This window comes from Gekko japonicus, unplaced genomic scaffold (genome assembly GCF_001447785.1).
Source record: "Gekko japonicus isolate JY-2015 unplaced genomic scaffold, Gekko_japonicus_V1.1 scaffold5472, whole genome shotgun sequence".
Classification (NCBI taxonomy): Eukaryota; Metazoa; Chordata; class Lepidosauria; order Squamata; family Gekkonidae; genus Gekko; species Gekko japonicus.
The window spans coordinates 34,328-50,096 of NW_015169348.1; the positions used below are offsets into that span (position 1 = coordinate 34,328).

The 15,769-nt window shown below is 46.4% G+C and overlaps 1 protein-coding gene across 1 annotated transcript in view; it reads left to right on the forward strand.

The window, feature by feature from the left end:
- LOC107115038 (nesprin-2-like) overlaps positions 1-14,896 on the forward strand; it is a gene marked incomplete at its 3' end in the record, with an annotated part of 47,899 nt that extends 33,003 nt beyond the window's left edge. Inside the window, exons 17-20 of the mRNA XM_015416644.1 lie at positions 7,339-7,479; positions 8,661-8,831; positions 13,626-13,759; positions 14,692-14,896. Of these exons, the coding sequence (XP_015272130.1) occupies positions 7,339-7,479; positions 8,661-8,831; positions 13,626-13,759; positions 14,692-14,896 (651 nt within the window). The remainder of the gene's footprint in view (positions 1-7,338; positions 7,480-8,660; positions 8,832-13,625; positions 13,760-14,691) is intronic.
- Positions 14,897-15,769: the final 873 nt, after the last annotated feature.

Consider the following 15,769-nt stretch of genomic DNA (forward strand, 5'->3'; position numbering starts at 1 on the left):
CCAGCTGAATCAGATTAGGGAACCTGATTCAGCTTTTGGCAGGCCCAAATAATGCCGAATAGGCATTATTCAGTTTGTTTTTTAGTTTGTCCGAACTGAATGCACATCCCTACCCCCCAAGCACCAAGAAGACAGAGCATCACTGCCCCAGACAGAGTGTTCCATCTAGACCTTGTGGCTAGTAGCCACTCAGGGACCTCTGCTCCATATGTTTATCCAGTCCCCTCTTGAAGCTGTCTATGCTTGTAGCCGCCAGTACTTCTAGCAGCAGTGAATTCCACATGTTAATTACTCTTTTGGTAAAAAAGAAGTACTTCTTTTTATCTGTTCTCAGCCAACTGCTCATCAATTTCGTGGAGTGACCATGAGTTCTTGTATTGTGAGAAAGGGAGAAAAGTACTTCTTTCTCTACCTTCTCTATCTCATGCATAATTTTGTAAACCTCTACTATATGACCCCTCAATCATCCTTTCTCCAAGCTAAAGAGCCCTAACCTCTTTAACGTTTCTTCATAGGGAAGGCGTTCCATCCCCTTAGTCATATTAGTTGCCCTTTTCTGCACCTTACCCAATGCTATAATATCTTTTTTGAAGTACGGTAACCAGAACTGTCCACAGTATCCCAAATGAGGCCACACCATAGATTTATATAGGGGCATTATGATACTGGCTGATTTGTTTTCAATCTCCTTCCTAATAATCCCCAGGATAGCATTTCCCTTTTTTATTGAGGCGACATCTTCAGTGAGCTATCTACCACAGCTCCAAGATCTCACTCCTGGTCAGTTTCTGCTAGTTCAGACCCCATCAATGTACATTTATAGTTAGGAGTTTTGGCTCCAATATGCATCACTCTGCACTTGCCCACGCTGAACCTCATTTGCCACATGGATGGCCACTCATCCAGCCTCGACAGATCCCTCTGGAGCGCCTCACAGTCCTCCCTGGTTCCATTCCATTGAGTGAAAAGTCAACTAGATCCTGTCCCATTAAGACGGTGCCTTTCCCAGAAACATTGAGCTCAAGGCGGCGTGCAATAAAGCCAATCAATAAAAATCACACACAACAACTTGCATACATCCAATGGAGATTTAAAACAGACAGAAATACAACTCTGTCCCTTGGAGAGCATTAAGCTCAAGTGACCAACATCAGTTGGAAGTCCCTGGCCTAAAGGGTGTCTAGCTGTCCTCAGCCAGAGCCAGGGCCTTTTCAGCCCTGGCTCTGACTTGCTGAGCTCTCTGCTGGTTAACATCAGGGCCCTACGGGATTTGCTACAGTCCCGCAAGGCTTGCAAGCAATGCTCCTTCTAAGCTGTGGGGTCTTGTGAGCAAAAATTCTACTTTGTGAGCTACTGACATTAAAGTTGTGAGCAAACGATTTCGCTACTGCATAAATTAGTTTGCTCTGGAGCCATCCTTTCCGAGCTAAGAGAAAAACGTGTGAGCCGGAGGCTAAAAAACTGTGAGTTAGCTCACACTAACTCAGCTTAGAGGGAACACTGCTTGCAAGGCGGATATGTTCCCACTGAAGATACGATTGAGGACAGCAGCATTTTTTTCAGCAGCAACAGTTTCTTAACAGTTTAATGTTTCTTAACAACCATTTGATTCACAATCTGCTTCCCACTCCTTTTCCTCCATTGCTAATGTAAATGGGGGGGGGGGCAGAATTGTATGATGGCACCTTACGGCTATCGGGCTTTCGACTGTATTTTAAATTATTTAGTAGATTGTATGTGTTTTATATTACTTTGATGTGAACCGCCCTGAGCCCGCTCGCTGCGAGGGCAGTAGGCAAACCTAATATGATAAATAAATAAACTCCTAAGAAAGACAGTCCTAGGCTGTGGTATGCAACTCAGTAGAATGCTTCCTTTAAAAAAACCACTTTATGGAATGTAGACAGAGGAGCAACCATATGTGGGCTTCTACTGGTACAGCATCAGCGGTACTGCCCAAAAATGACCTTGTTCCAACCCCCACTAAGGAAGGCTATTTCTTCCATCATTCTGCTATCCATTATCTGTAATTTTGGCTACTGCTCTATTGGCTTTGAACTGGGACCTGGAGGACAAAAGCAAAAATATGTTACAAGGCTGATATAATGAAGAAGAGATTGGATTTGTACCCTGCTCTTCTCTTGGGAGTCTCAGAGCGTCTTACAAACTCCTTTCCCTTCCCCTCCCCACAACAGACACCCTGTGAGGTAGGTGGGGCTGAGAGAGCTCTGAGAGAACAGCTCTTGTCAGAACTATGGCTTGCCCAAGGTCATCCAGCAGGTGCAAGTGGAGGAGTGGGGAAATCAAACCTGGTTCTCCCAGATTAGAGTCCGTGAACTTAACCACTACACGAAACTGAAAGAAATTGTTTAGAGTTTTAATCAACTAAACTTGCCTGCATAAATAATCTCATTGAAGGGGGGAAATGAATAATCTTTGTTAGATGTGTGTTGCCGCAGGCATCCTTTGAGAAGAGGCACTCTACGCAGTGTCAAATGAGGGGGGAGATCATCTTCAAAGAACAGTTTGGCTGGAGATCCTGGAGGTTTTTTGTCATCTGGGCGTGGAACAGCAGTCACTGGGGGTGTGGGGGGGGGAGGTATTGGTGAATTTCCTGCATTGTGCGCGGGGTTGGACTAGATGACCCTGAAGATCCCTTCCAACTCTGTGATTCTATGATTCTGTGAACATAAAAAGAGCCCTGCTGGATCAGACCAGTGGTCTGTCAAGTCCACCATCTTGTCTCACTCAGTGGCCGGCCAGTTATTCTGGAGGGCCAACAACATGCTGGACTGGATGGACCACTGGTGTGATCCAGCAAGTCTTTTCTTACATTCTAAAAAGAGGAAATCTCCCTTTGCCTCCACCCCACCCCTTTCACAGCATGCCTCTTCGCAGAGGAGGCCTGCGGCAACATGCGACTAACAAAAGATATCCTTTCCTAAGATGGTACCAGCCCATCTGCACTCTAATAATATACACTTATAAGAAAATTAATTTGTAAGTTACAAAATTCATTGAGACTGCCTTTTACATCAGTCGGAAAAGTTTCTAATCAGTTACCCCAGTCGGTTAAAAGTGGCAGCCCTCCACCCTAATTCTCAAACTAGTAATAGTTTGGCAGTATTTGTTGTGACTGTCTTACCAGTTACCACCACCCTCCTCCTTCTAGGTGCAGGTTTGGTTTTGCTTTGTTGCCATGGTTTCTCCTTTCTGTCCCCTTGCAGAAGCAGCGAAGTAGAGTATAATGTGGTTATTTATTCCCTATAATGTTTTGCTGAGCCCCAGAGTGTTTTGTTTTCCTAGTCGGGGGACGGAGGGATTCATTCCAACTAGTTCTGAAGAAGCTTCGTGAATAAATAAGGGACAGATTGAAACGCTCTTAGCAAGCAGGTACACTCACTAGGGGAGAGAGGAAGGGAACGAGGGACATTAACTAAAGCCAGGTACAATTTTGCAAGATCTTAAGTGGGGGTGGGGGACATCTTAAAAACTTTACAAAAGCGTTACTTGTCGCTAGGCGTGTATATAAAACCGTTTTGGGGGGAAAAACTGCACCATATCTTGCACCAAGAAATGTGGATTTCTGTGGCCTGAATGAAATATGCATGTGCACATATATCCGCTGACTTTGCATCACTCTACTTCTCTTACAGTACCATCCTAAAAAGATTTACACCCTTCTAAGTCCATGGACTTTAATAGATTCAAGGAAAGAGTTACTGTGTTTAGGAATACTCTGCTAAAGTATAGGAAAGAGATAATGGAACGACAGAGCTGTGTAGCACGCTATCATGACATTAAAGCATCTTCACAAACGTGTCTGGTATCATTTAAACAAAGCTCTACGTGTTTAATGAGTAGAATCTACAAAATACAATCTACAAAATACAGTCTATAAAACAGAATGAAGGTCCAAAAATAATCTCAATCTAACAACGTTTCCGGGTATAAAGTTCATTTCAAATCTTCATCAGAGAAGGGCCAATAATAACGGCACAGCATTTTCTATTAAACTCTTCAGACTAGTCAAGTACACTTTGAAGGTCAATATTTCGTTTCTGTAAGGTATTTGAAGATGAAGATCTGAAACGAACCTTATACCTGGAAACGTCATTAGATTGAGATTATTCTTGGACCTTCATTGAGTTTTGTCGATTGTATTTTGTAGATTGTATTTTGTAGATTCTATTCCTTATTAAACACCTAGAGCTCTGTTTAAATGATGATAATAGACACGTTTGTGAAGATGCTTTAATGTTATGATAGCTCGCTACACAGCTCTGTCGTTCCGTTATATCCTTCTGTTGGCAGCTGTGGTTCTCTAATTACTTCCACAAGTTATAGGAAAGAGCAGTGAGCTGAGCAGGCCCTTAAATAAATGCCTCTGATCAATTGCAAGGGGCAACTGGAAAGAAAAAATGGCTGTAGAAAAGGACCCTGCCTCCCCAGCCTTCCGTTTGGGGCCCTCGGCTCTGGAGGATGCACGCTCTCCTGCCCGCTCTGTGGGAGCAATTTCCCAGTTTGGGAGTGTTTCCCCAAGGTCCAGTGGGACATCTGTTGGAGTTGGGTGTGGTAACCAGAACAACATGATGTTAGAAGATTCCAGTAGTCCTTAGAGGCTGCCATGAACTATGGGAAGTGTAGTTCCTGTGGTTTCTGATGTAGAACACCAAGGATTGGTGGATACTAATGTCTCTGCAAATTCATGGATACGATTGACTAGAGTCAAACCCCATCATCCCATTCAAAAATGAGTCCCGGGGAGGTTTAGACTGGGGCATCTGGAGCTCTTTACCTGAAACTTTGATGATGATGATGATGATGATGATGATGATGATGATGATGATGATGATGATGATGATAGTGTGTGTGTTGCTGAACTGTTGTGTTTTGTTTTTTGGTGGCATTTCAGTTGTTAGTTTATAATTTTATGATGTATAGTTTATAGTTTTATAGTTTATAGTTCAGTTCTAGTATTCAGTTGTTTTTACAGTATTTTTAAATTTTGGTTATTTATATAAGCCACTTCGAAGCGCCTGCTGGCTGAAAAGCAGGACAGAAACAGAAGGCAACAAATACCAAACATTTATTTATTAATTTATCAAACTTCTACTTATTTATTTATCGAACTTTTACCTCGCCCTCCCGCCAAGGCGGCTCAGGTCGGCTTACAAACAATTAATACCTGTATGAAATGAGCCTAAAAGTGTTTGAGCCTGGTGTGTTTTCAGTCGTCTTGGACCTTGTGTTTGGCTCTTTGCATAACACAATAGTTATTACCATTTTTTTAAAAAATATATTAGTCCAAATCTAGGGTGTACATGCCTTTTTAATACATAATCTATATGTTTGGTGGTGGGGGGTTAGTTACTCCTGCAGGATAAGTGGTGATTGGGTGTATATTTAGATAAAAGGCAAGGCAGGGAAGGAAGGATACCCCCCCACACTCGCAGGGAACTACTAATGAACAATGCATAAGCAAAACGTACAGATGATAATACGGGTTTGTTTCCCCGGTCTTAAAACACTGGGGAGGGGTCATATCACAGTAGCAGAGCATCTGCTTGGCATGCAGAAGATCCCAGCTTCAATCCCTGGGATTTCCAGTTGAAAGGACCAGGCAGTGAGTGATGTAGGGATGCCAGCCTCTAGGGAAGACCTGGGGATCCTCCAGAATTACAGCTCATCTCCAAACTGCAGAGATCAGTTCCCTGTAGAAAATGGATGCTTTAGTCAGATAAGGGAGATGGAAGCCAACCTGGTCAGACCATTAGGCCTGAAAGTTTCAAGGCCACAAGAATCCTTTAGGAGGATACATTCCCTCTCGTTAGTGCCCGAACCCAAGGGCGGGTGAAGGTATTCACTTAAATGGACTTGATGCAGCTGCAGAGTGTCTGGTCTAATTAGCAAATTCACCTGATTGGTTGAGTCACCTGGTTTGCAAAATTGGTCAAGTTAACAGCATTTGCTATACAGCTGATTAGTCACCTAGAATCAGGCAAACACAGGCCGTTGAGCATAAAGAGAAGATCTTTTATTCCAATTCCACCCTGTGTCTGGATTACATTTAACTTTGGGACACTTCTTGATTTGCAGTGGGTCATGCTGATCAGAGCCTTTGTCTTGGACTTACTTTGAACCTTGAACCCCTGTTGGACTCAGTCTTGCTGGGTAACATAGACTCATAGAGTCAGAAGGAACCCCCAGAGTCATCTAGTCCAAACCCCTGCACAATGCAGGAAATCACAGATACCTCCCCCCACACCCGCAGTGACCCCTGCTCCATGCCCAGAAGATGGCAAAATACCTCCAGGATCTCCATCCAAACTGGCCTGGAGAAAAATTGCTTCCTGACCCCAACGTGGTGATCAAGCATTTCCCTGATCTTGAACTAATGTTTGTAAATGTGCTTTGCTTAGATTATTTTAGCGTTATAATTTTATCCTCGCTGTTCACTGCCCTGTTATTGCATATTCCTGCACAATTCAATAATAAACCACTTATATTCTGTGGTGTTCTTGGGGTTTGGGGCCTCAATCTGAATCTAGTACTTTATCACATATTGGCTACACAGCTAACAAAATAATTGTTTTCTGGAACTCTCCTTATGAGTGTCCCACCTTGCAGGGTTGATTTTCTTGTCCTTAGAACCTGGGAGGTCCCCTTGGTCCCCAGCTGACTGGGTAGTGGTGGCAGTGGTACCCGGAGGTGGCAGTGACACCCTTTGGCTTCTCTTGCCCAAACGGCTCTTAAACAGGACTTTGGCTTTCGCATCCTTTGACAGTGGTCTCTTGGTGGGTTCCTCCATATACAACTTCTACACTGATGGGTTCTTTTTGCAACTTTTAGGAGGAGGCATATATCTAGTCCATGGCTCCAATTTATATTCCCAAACTGCTGTGCTGTGTTTCACTTGCGACTCACATCTCCAAATATCATTTTTCTGCTGTTTGCAAATGGCTGCGTGATCTTGGTTTCTTTCCTCTGTTTTCCTTCCTCTAAAGCTATTTTTCCAAAGAAGCAGCACTGCTGGAAACGAACATGTCTTGAATTAAGCTAGCTTGGTGTGCTTGTCAAAGTTTCAGACTAAGATCTGGGAGACCCATGCTGGAGTCTCCACTCTGTCTTGGAAGCTTGCTAGGTGGTCTTTGGCAAATCACATGCTCTCGGCCCAACCTGTCTCACAGGGTTGTTGTGAGGGTAAAATGGAGGACAGGAGAACAATGTAAGCTGCTTTGGGTCTCCATGGGGGCGGAGGAGAGAAAGGTGGGGCATAAAGGAAGAAAGTAAATAAGCACAGAGGAGAATTTTCATTCCTGTCCCTTTTGTTCCCAGGCACTAGAAAGCCAGCTGGCCACTAAATCGGAGGATATGGATCAGCTGAAACAAGCTTTAGGTGACTGCACAGAACTTCCTGAGGAGGTTGTGTCAAGAATCGACGAATTGGATCAACAGAGGAGCAGAGTTGTCAACCAGGTAGACACATCGATTTTGGGCTACGTTAAAGAGATATTGGGGGTAACTCCAGCAATCTATCAGCAGAAAGCTTTGAAAGACATGGCTCTTTCCCCTTCCCTCCCCACAGCAGTCCTTTCTGCTCCCAGGAAGGTTGATCCGTGGAGTTGCGGGACCCATACAGACGAATAGCCACAGAGGTTGGAGGGCTGCTCTGAGGATGGGGCTAGAATTGCCCCACCTACTTATTGAAAGCCAGTGTGGTAAAATGGTTAGAGGGTTCAGACTAGAGTCTGGGAGACCCACAGTTAAATCTCAGTAACATCAGAGAGTTGTTTTACCAGTCTGCAGATGCTGGGCATAAGGTCAGGAGGTAGCTCCCCCAAGCTCGCACAATAATTTGACAGAAAACCTGAGACTTGAATCCAGGTCTCCCACCACCAAATTTAGCTATTTATCTAATGCGGCAGACATGGATCTGGCCTTGAATTTCCACAGGGTCTGGGGAATAAAGGGGCAAGTTTTGCATTCCAAAACACCTCCCACAGTGCTGCCCCTTGCAGACAGAGAACACCCAAGGAATATCTTAGGGCAATCAGAGGTCTTTCATAGGTGGTGGAATTGGTGTAAATTACCCCACCTATGGATATTCTAGGTGGGATCAGAGGCATGATTCTGGTACTCAACATTATGGGGATTGTAAGCATTCCTGGACCGAGAGCTCCCAATTGTACCATTGGTTCTCCCTGCAATCTAAAGTACTTTAAGAGATGCTCTGTCTGTTACATTTGCCTGTGGACGGTGGCGACACAGAGTAAGCCAGTGTATTATTTCTGTAAATCATCCTCTAATAGGGGTGATCTGAGGATGCATTCTGCCGGCCCTGAGAGGCCTCGGCCCTGAATTAAATTAGCAATGCTAATAGTTTCGACGCTTCACTTTCTCATGCGCGGTTTTCGTTTTTCGACAGATGGTTCAAAGCACGTACGGATGCCTGAGAAACCAGTCGGATTAATTGGTTAAATTCGTAAAGGCCTTTGTTCAGCATGCATTAGAAAGAGAGCGCTAGAGTAATTTTAAAAAACAAACGGGGCGGCTTCTCCGTTTCAAAACGCCTCGCTGTGTCACCGCCGAAGTGTGCTTTGCGGAGCAGAAATGGCACTGCTGTTTTTCAAGCGTGACTCGTTTGCTTGCATTTGCAGGTGGCTGCGCTGAAGTCCTCGACCCAGACGTCTGTAGAGCGGTGGAAGCTTTATGATGAAGCCTGGGAAGAAGTGAAGTCCGCCCTTACCGGAGCTTCCTATTGCGCGGAGCACAGCAGGCCTCCTGTGATTACGCTGGGGACCCTGAGGAGCCAGGTGGAAAGCCTCCAGGTACCTCTCACAAAGGCACACGGGCAGTGAACGCCAAGATTTGAGTGCAGTAGCACCATGCTGACCAATGAGATTTCCAGGGAACAAGCTTTCAAGAGTCAGAGCTCCCTTCAACAGATACAAAGTAGGAATGGAGATCTCTGAGGCCTTATATCCTAGTCAGAAGGTGGGAAGGGTGTTGGGAAGAAGGGGGCTTGATTAGAGCTGGGCAGAAACGCTCAGGGGCAGAAAATCAGCATCCGTAGTGAGATAAAACCCTGGTCTGGCTGGCCCAGGCTGGCCTGATCTCGTCAAATCTCAGAAGCTAAGCAGGGTTGGCTCAGGTCAGGGCTCTGATGGGAAACCACCAAGGAAGTCCAGGGTTGCCACACGGAAGCAGGCAATCGCCTCTGCACCTCTTTGCTCTGTGGGATCAATATTGGACAGCACTTTCCACCAGTAAGATAAGATGGCTGTTTACATTTTGCATCTTACCTTTGCATCCTGCTTTGCAACACCCCCTCCCATCATCTGATGGATCTAAGGGCTTGGGGATCTCCATTCCTGTTTATATCTGATGAAAGGAGTGTTGAGTCTTGAAAGGATGTGCCCTGAAAATCTCGTTGGTCTTTAAGGTTCTATTGGACTTGACCTTTGCTTTTCTACTGCAGACCAACTTGGCTACTAGGGATGTGCACAATTTTTCTGGGGGGGTTGGGTATATTGAACCCGAAAAATATTGTTTCCCCCCAATATTCCCGAATCTCAATATTGGTATGGTATTGGGATTCAGGAAATAATCGGGATTACCGGATTTTTTGTCCAGCCACTGCTTAAAGACTGCCAGGGAGGGGGAGCTCCCCAGCTCCCGAGGCAGCCACCGTTGCACAACACTTGCTGTAAAAAAGTTTTTCCTAAGACCTTCCCACCCTTAATTTAAATATTTATTTATTTATTTGACTTTTACCCCGTCCTCTCCTCTGCTGCCAACAGGAACAGCTCCCTGCCCTCCTCTAAGTGACAGCCCTTTCGATACTTCAAGGGAGCAATCCTGTCCCCCCGGAGCAATCGTATCTTGTATTGTGTGAAAGGGATAAAAGTACTTCTTTGGTCCCTGCCACATGGGGGGGGGGGAAGGAACGGGCAAAAGTGCGGCTTTATAAAGCCGCACCAAAAGAAACACGCGGCGGCAGGATCACATTGATCCCCTGGCAGGATTAGATGCCAGGGGAAGCCACGGTGGGGAAAGGGAGACTGCCGAACTGCGCATGTCTGAGCATGCGCAGTTCAGCCAGGAGCCGGGGATGCACCGGCAGAAGGACGCGCCGGCAATCCCACGGCCAGGCTTTGATGCGGCATGCTGGAAAAACCACCTCGGTAGGTGGTTTATTTTTGCTGCAGCTTTTCGGGTGAAGGGCCAGATCGGGGACGGCTGCGCAACGCTTCCCAGATGTTGCAGTGGGATCGCGCCCATTTGCTGCGCCCCCGATCAGTCCCTCTCCCGGCCCAAAACTGTTCGTGTGACCGGGGCCTTTCTCTGCCTTCGCTATCTCATGCCTAGTTTCGTAAAGCCTCTGTCATGTCACCCCCTCAGTCGTCGTCTCTCCAACAATTTCTTCAGCTCACAGAGCAACCTGTGCAAACATCTGCTCGCGGGGAGGAACAGCAGCTGTGGCGCAGCCAAGCTGTTCTGTCCCTGCGTGAACTCTTGCAAGTGCGTTGGCGGAGCAGCACTCGGGGCCGTTTTCTTTCTGCTTGCAGCTCCAGCCCGGCCTGCTTCTCAGCCACGAGACTGAATAGATGACATGTTGCGGCTCACTGGTTCTCTGCATCTGAAGCACACAAAAAGAGCCCTTCCACCTGTCTTACTACATGGGCATATTATGGAGATAGAGACAGGTAGCCGTGTTAGTCTGTCTGTAGTTGTAGAAAAAAGTGAAGAGACCAGGAGCACCTTAATGACAAATTTGTGGCAGGGGAGGAGCTTTCATGAGTCACTGCTCACTTCCAAGATGGGTAGCTGTGTCTGTCTGTAGCTGTAGAAAAGAGCAACAGTCCAGTAGCACCTTAAAAACTAACAAAATTTGTGGCAGGGGAGGAGCTTTCGTGAGTCACTGCTCACTTCCAAGGTGGGTAGCCATGTTAGTCTATCTGTAGCTGTAGAAAAGCGCGAGAGTCCAATAGCACCTTACAGACTCAGATGATTTTTGGCAGGGTAGGAGCTTTTGTGAGCCACTGAAGAAGTGAGCCGTGACTCATGAAAGCTCCTCCCTGCCACAGATTTTGTTAGTCTTGAAGGTGCTCCTGGACCAGTGTTCCCTCTAAGCTGAGTTAGTATGAGTTAGCTCACAGTTTTTTAGCCTCCAGCTCACACCTTTCTGTCTTAGCTCAGGAAGGATGGCTCCAGAGCAAACTAAGTTAATGCAGTAGCCAAATCGCTTGCTCAGAACTTTAATGCCAGTAGCTCACAAAGTAGAATTTTTGCTCACAAGACTCCACCGCTTAGAGGGAACATTGTCCTGGACTCTTGCTCTTTCCGACTGCTACAGACAAACATTCTAGTGCCTGGTATGAGGAGTGTGGGTGCCCTAAAGACCACCACAAAGTACTGTGTGCCTTTCCCAGTGTGTACCTACACCCAACATGTACTGCCACCAGAATACATGCCAGTGAATCATGTGTCTTGAGATACATGAAGGTACTTTCTACATGGGACTACTCTTACTATAGGAATTCTGCAGCCTTGCGTCTCCTCACAAAGACGTGAAACCGTCTTACATTGAGACAGACCCGTTGGTCTCTCAAAGGTTAGTATTGTCTACTTAGACTGGCAGTGGCTCTCCAATTTCTCAGGTACCGGGGCTTCATCTCCAATCTGATCCTTTTAACGGGAGATGCTGGGGATTGAACTTGAGGCCTTCTGCATGGGGAGCAGATGCCCTGTGACTGATGCCCCGTGACCCCCTTCCCTTTGATTGAGGCTGCAATCCTGTGATCACTTACAAGGATGGAAATCCTACTGAAATAAGTGTGAATTGTTTCAACGTAAACATGGATAGGATCTGGTTGAAAATATTGGGTTTTTTAAAAAAATTGTTACTTAGCGCTACCACAGTGTGCATAGTGTTGTACACGTTGCAAGAAGATCGCATGCCCCTGCCCCCAAGAAACTTACAATAAATAAATGTGAGATGAGGAAGACAACAAGAGGGTTGGAGAGGGTTGATAAGGGAGCTGAATATTCATTTATTTCAGTTGCACATGCTGAGACTGTATTTATTCAGCAGGGGGTCTAAGGGGGTTGTTTCAGGGGCTTCATGGAAAAGGTAGGTTTGGGAGAGGGTTTTCAAGTGAGATGCGGCATCAAAGAGAAATTTTTGTCCCTCTCCCAAAAGAAGAAGAAGAAGAGATTAGATTTATACCCCGCCCTTCACTTGGAGTCTCAGAGCAGCTTACAGATTCCTTTCCCTTCCCCTCCCCACAACAGACACAACAGACTCGAGGGGATCAGATGAAGCTGATGGGCAGTAGATTCAGGATGGACAGAAGGAAGTACTTCTTTACACAACGAGTGATTAAAATGTGGAATTCACTGGCATAGGATGTTGTGTGATGGCTGCAGGAACTGACAGCTTTAAAAGGGGATTCAATAGGTTCATGGATGATAGGTCTATCAGTGGCTACGAGCCATGATGACTTAGAGGAACCTCCACGTTCAGAGGCAGTCAGTCTCTGAATCCCAGCACCAGGAGGCAACATCAGAGGAAGGCCTCGGCCTCTATGCCCTGTTGTTGGCCATCCGAGGTAGTGGTTTGTCACTGTGTGAGACAGGATGCTGGACTAGACAGACCCCTGGTCTGATCCAGCAGGGTTCTTCTTAGGTTCTAATGAAGGCCTCGGCCTCTCTGCCCTGCGGTTGGTCCTCCAGAGGAACCAGTTGGCTGCTGTGTGAGGCAGGAGGCTGGACTAGATGGACCACTGGTCTGATCCAGCAGGACTCTTATGTTCTTCCAGTTGCCTGGGAGAGAGTTCCAGGCATATTAGAAAACAGTGGAGAAAAGGAGAAGCCATTTCAAGGAGCGGGGGAGGAGGCCCTAAGACAGCTGTGGGTGATTGACCTGGAAGAGGTCACATGACAGGAAAGATTATAGGCCTGGATATGAGAGGAGAGAAAGAGAAGGGAAGGCAAAGCGATGGAAGGCTTTGAAGGAATTTGTGCAGGATGCTTGAAAGTGTTGGTCTGGATGGGCCATTGGCCTGATCCAACACTTGGCTTTCTCTTATGTTCTAAAGGACTAGAAACCAGTACAGATATTTAAGGAAATGACACCGCATGGTCAGAACGATGACAGCTGAATGGTTGTTGATGCAAAGTGCTACCATAAAGGAGTGATATTACCTCTTAGAATTACTTCACGTGCATGATTTACTTGAAACGTATAGCCTGTCTTATCCTCCATTCGAGGCCACCTATGCAATCGGAAAGAAATAATCTTTTTTAAGTAGCAAAAACCAAAGGTATCTCCAGTTCCTCCAAATCAGAACACAGAATTGGCCTAAAATGGTCCTCCCAGTAAATCTAGTTCCATGGATCTCACAAAAAATGGCCACTGGCGGTTCCCTCTGCATCCACCCTAGCAAACTGCTCCGTAAGACCAGTGCCCAAAAGACACGGGACCTCCCTGAGGAGAGGCGAGCCTGGCGGATAGAAGGCCTTGCTGACAGAGTCTGCTGAGGGGGGGGAATCCTAACTGACACACGGGTTCATCCAGGGAAAGTCAGTCATAACTCACCGTGCAGCATTTCTTTTCACAGTCTCTTCAAGATAAAGCAGAGGGTAGTGAAGAGCTCTGGGCTAGACTCCAAGCTACTGGTGATAATCTGAAGAAGTTGTGTGATCCCACGTGTTCGGACGTTATTGACCAGAAATACAAGGAGGCGCATACAAGGTACAATAAATGTGTGTGTTTGTGTGTGTGCACATCAGGGGTCCCCAATGTGGTTTCTGTGGGCACTGTGGCACCTGCCGACATCTGTGGTGTAGTGGTTAAGAGCAGCTGTCACGGCTCAGGTGGGGGGTTACCTGACGCTGCCACCACTCTGGATTTAGGATCCCTTGAGAAGGCCCAGAGCACCCTCCCAAGACCTTCAGACCTCCCTTTTGGCTGAATAATAGGCGTGAGGACCAGGCAGAGTACAACAAGGAAAAGGCTTATTTTATAGGAGGTCATAAGAACATAAGAGACACCAGTGTTGGATCAGGCCAAAGGCCCATCCAGTCCAACAGTCTGTATCACACAGTGGCTAGAAATACCAGGTGCCATCAAGAGGCCCACCAGTGGGGCCAGGACATTAGAAGCCCTCCCACTGTTGACCCCCCCAAGCACCAAGAAGACAGAGCATCACTTGCCCCAGAGCCCCTATCTATACCTTGTGGCTAATAGCCACCGATGGACCTCTGCTCCATATGCTTATCTAATTCCCTTTTGAAGCCGTCCATGCTTGTAGGCGCCGCCACTTCCTGTGGCAGTGAATTCCATGGGTTAATCACTCTTTGGGTGAAGAAGTACTTCCTTTTATCCGTTCTAACCCGACCGCTCAGCAATTTCATGGAGTGCCCACGAGTGGCAGACTCTAATCTGAGAGAACCGGGTTTGATTCCCCACTCCTCCACATGCAGCCAGCTGGGTGACCTTGGGTCAATTGCAAGTTCTCTCAGAGCTGTGCTCTCAAGAGCAGTTCTCTCAGAGCTCTCTCAGCCCCACCCACCTCACAGGGTGTCTGTTGTGGGAAGGGGAAGGGATGGGAGTTTGTAAGCCACTATGAGACTCCAAGTGAAGGGCAGGGTATAAATCCAACCTCTTCTTCTTCTGTCTGATAGGTGGGTGCTGATCAACCAAGACATAGCAGATCAGCTGCAGAAAGCCCAAACTTCTTTGCAACTTTGGGAATCGTACGCTGGCTTACACGCTGAGTTGACGGCCAAGCTGGACAAGCACGAAGAGCAGTGCACTTCCCTTTTGGTGGCTACCGTCCCTGCGAGCGGCACGATGGACTTCCTGAGGCAGAAGTCGCAGACTATCGAAGTAAGTCGACGGCGTTCATCACAAAAGACGAGTCCGGCGGCACCTTAAAGACTAAAAAAAAAATATGGAGACTAACAATAAATGCTGTTAGTCTTTTAAGGTGCCACCGGACCTCTGTTTCATTTTGCTACAATAGACTAACGCGGCTATTGGGTGCCAGAACCCAAAAAGGTAAGTCAAACAGAATAGAGGGCCAACAATAAAAACTTAATGTATATAGTATGAAAAGATAGATGTATTTATTAACAAAGAATTAAAAGGCATATAAGGGCCCCATCACACCTCATGTAGAAATGCCAAAATCTAGCGCACAAGGGCCAATGGACTTGACCTGACGCGTTTCGGCCTGTAGAGGCCCAGAATAAAAGTATAAATGAGCCCTCCGAAGATGCAGTCACATGCCAAATGATGTTTCACTGATAATAATTTCTGGTCCAGAAAGTGCCTTCTAATGATTGTTTAGCCAAAGCGTCCTCAGTAAAATTGTCCCCTAAGCAAAGACTGTTCGTGTTCTGTATTGGGTGCCTTCAATGAAAACAAAATAAATAAGTAAAATTCTCCTCTGCATTAAATTAACCAAACAAGGCCCTGAACTGCAAGGAAAGCAGCCAGATTCAAGTCCAGCGGCATCTTAGAGGCCAACAAGACCAAGTCCTATGAGGAAAGGTTGAAGGAGTTGGGTATGTTTGGCCTGGAGAGGAGACGACTGAGAGGTGATGTGTGATAACCATCTTCAATGACTTGAAGGGCTGTCCTGTAGAGGATGGTGCCGAGTTGTTTTCTGTGGCCCCGGAAGGTCGGACCAGAACCAACGGGTTGAAATCAAATCAGAAGAGTTTTCGGCTAAACATGAGGAAGAACTTCCTGACAGTT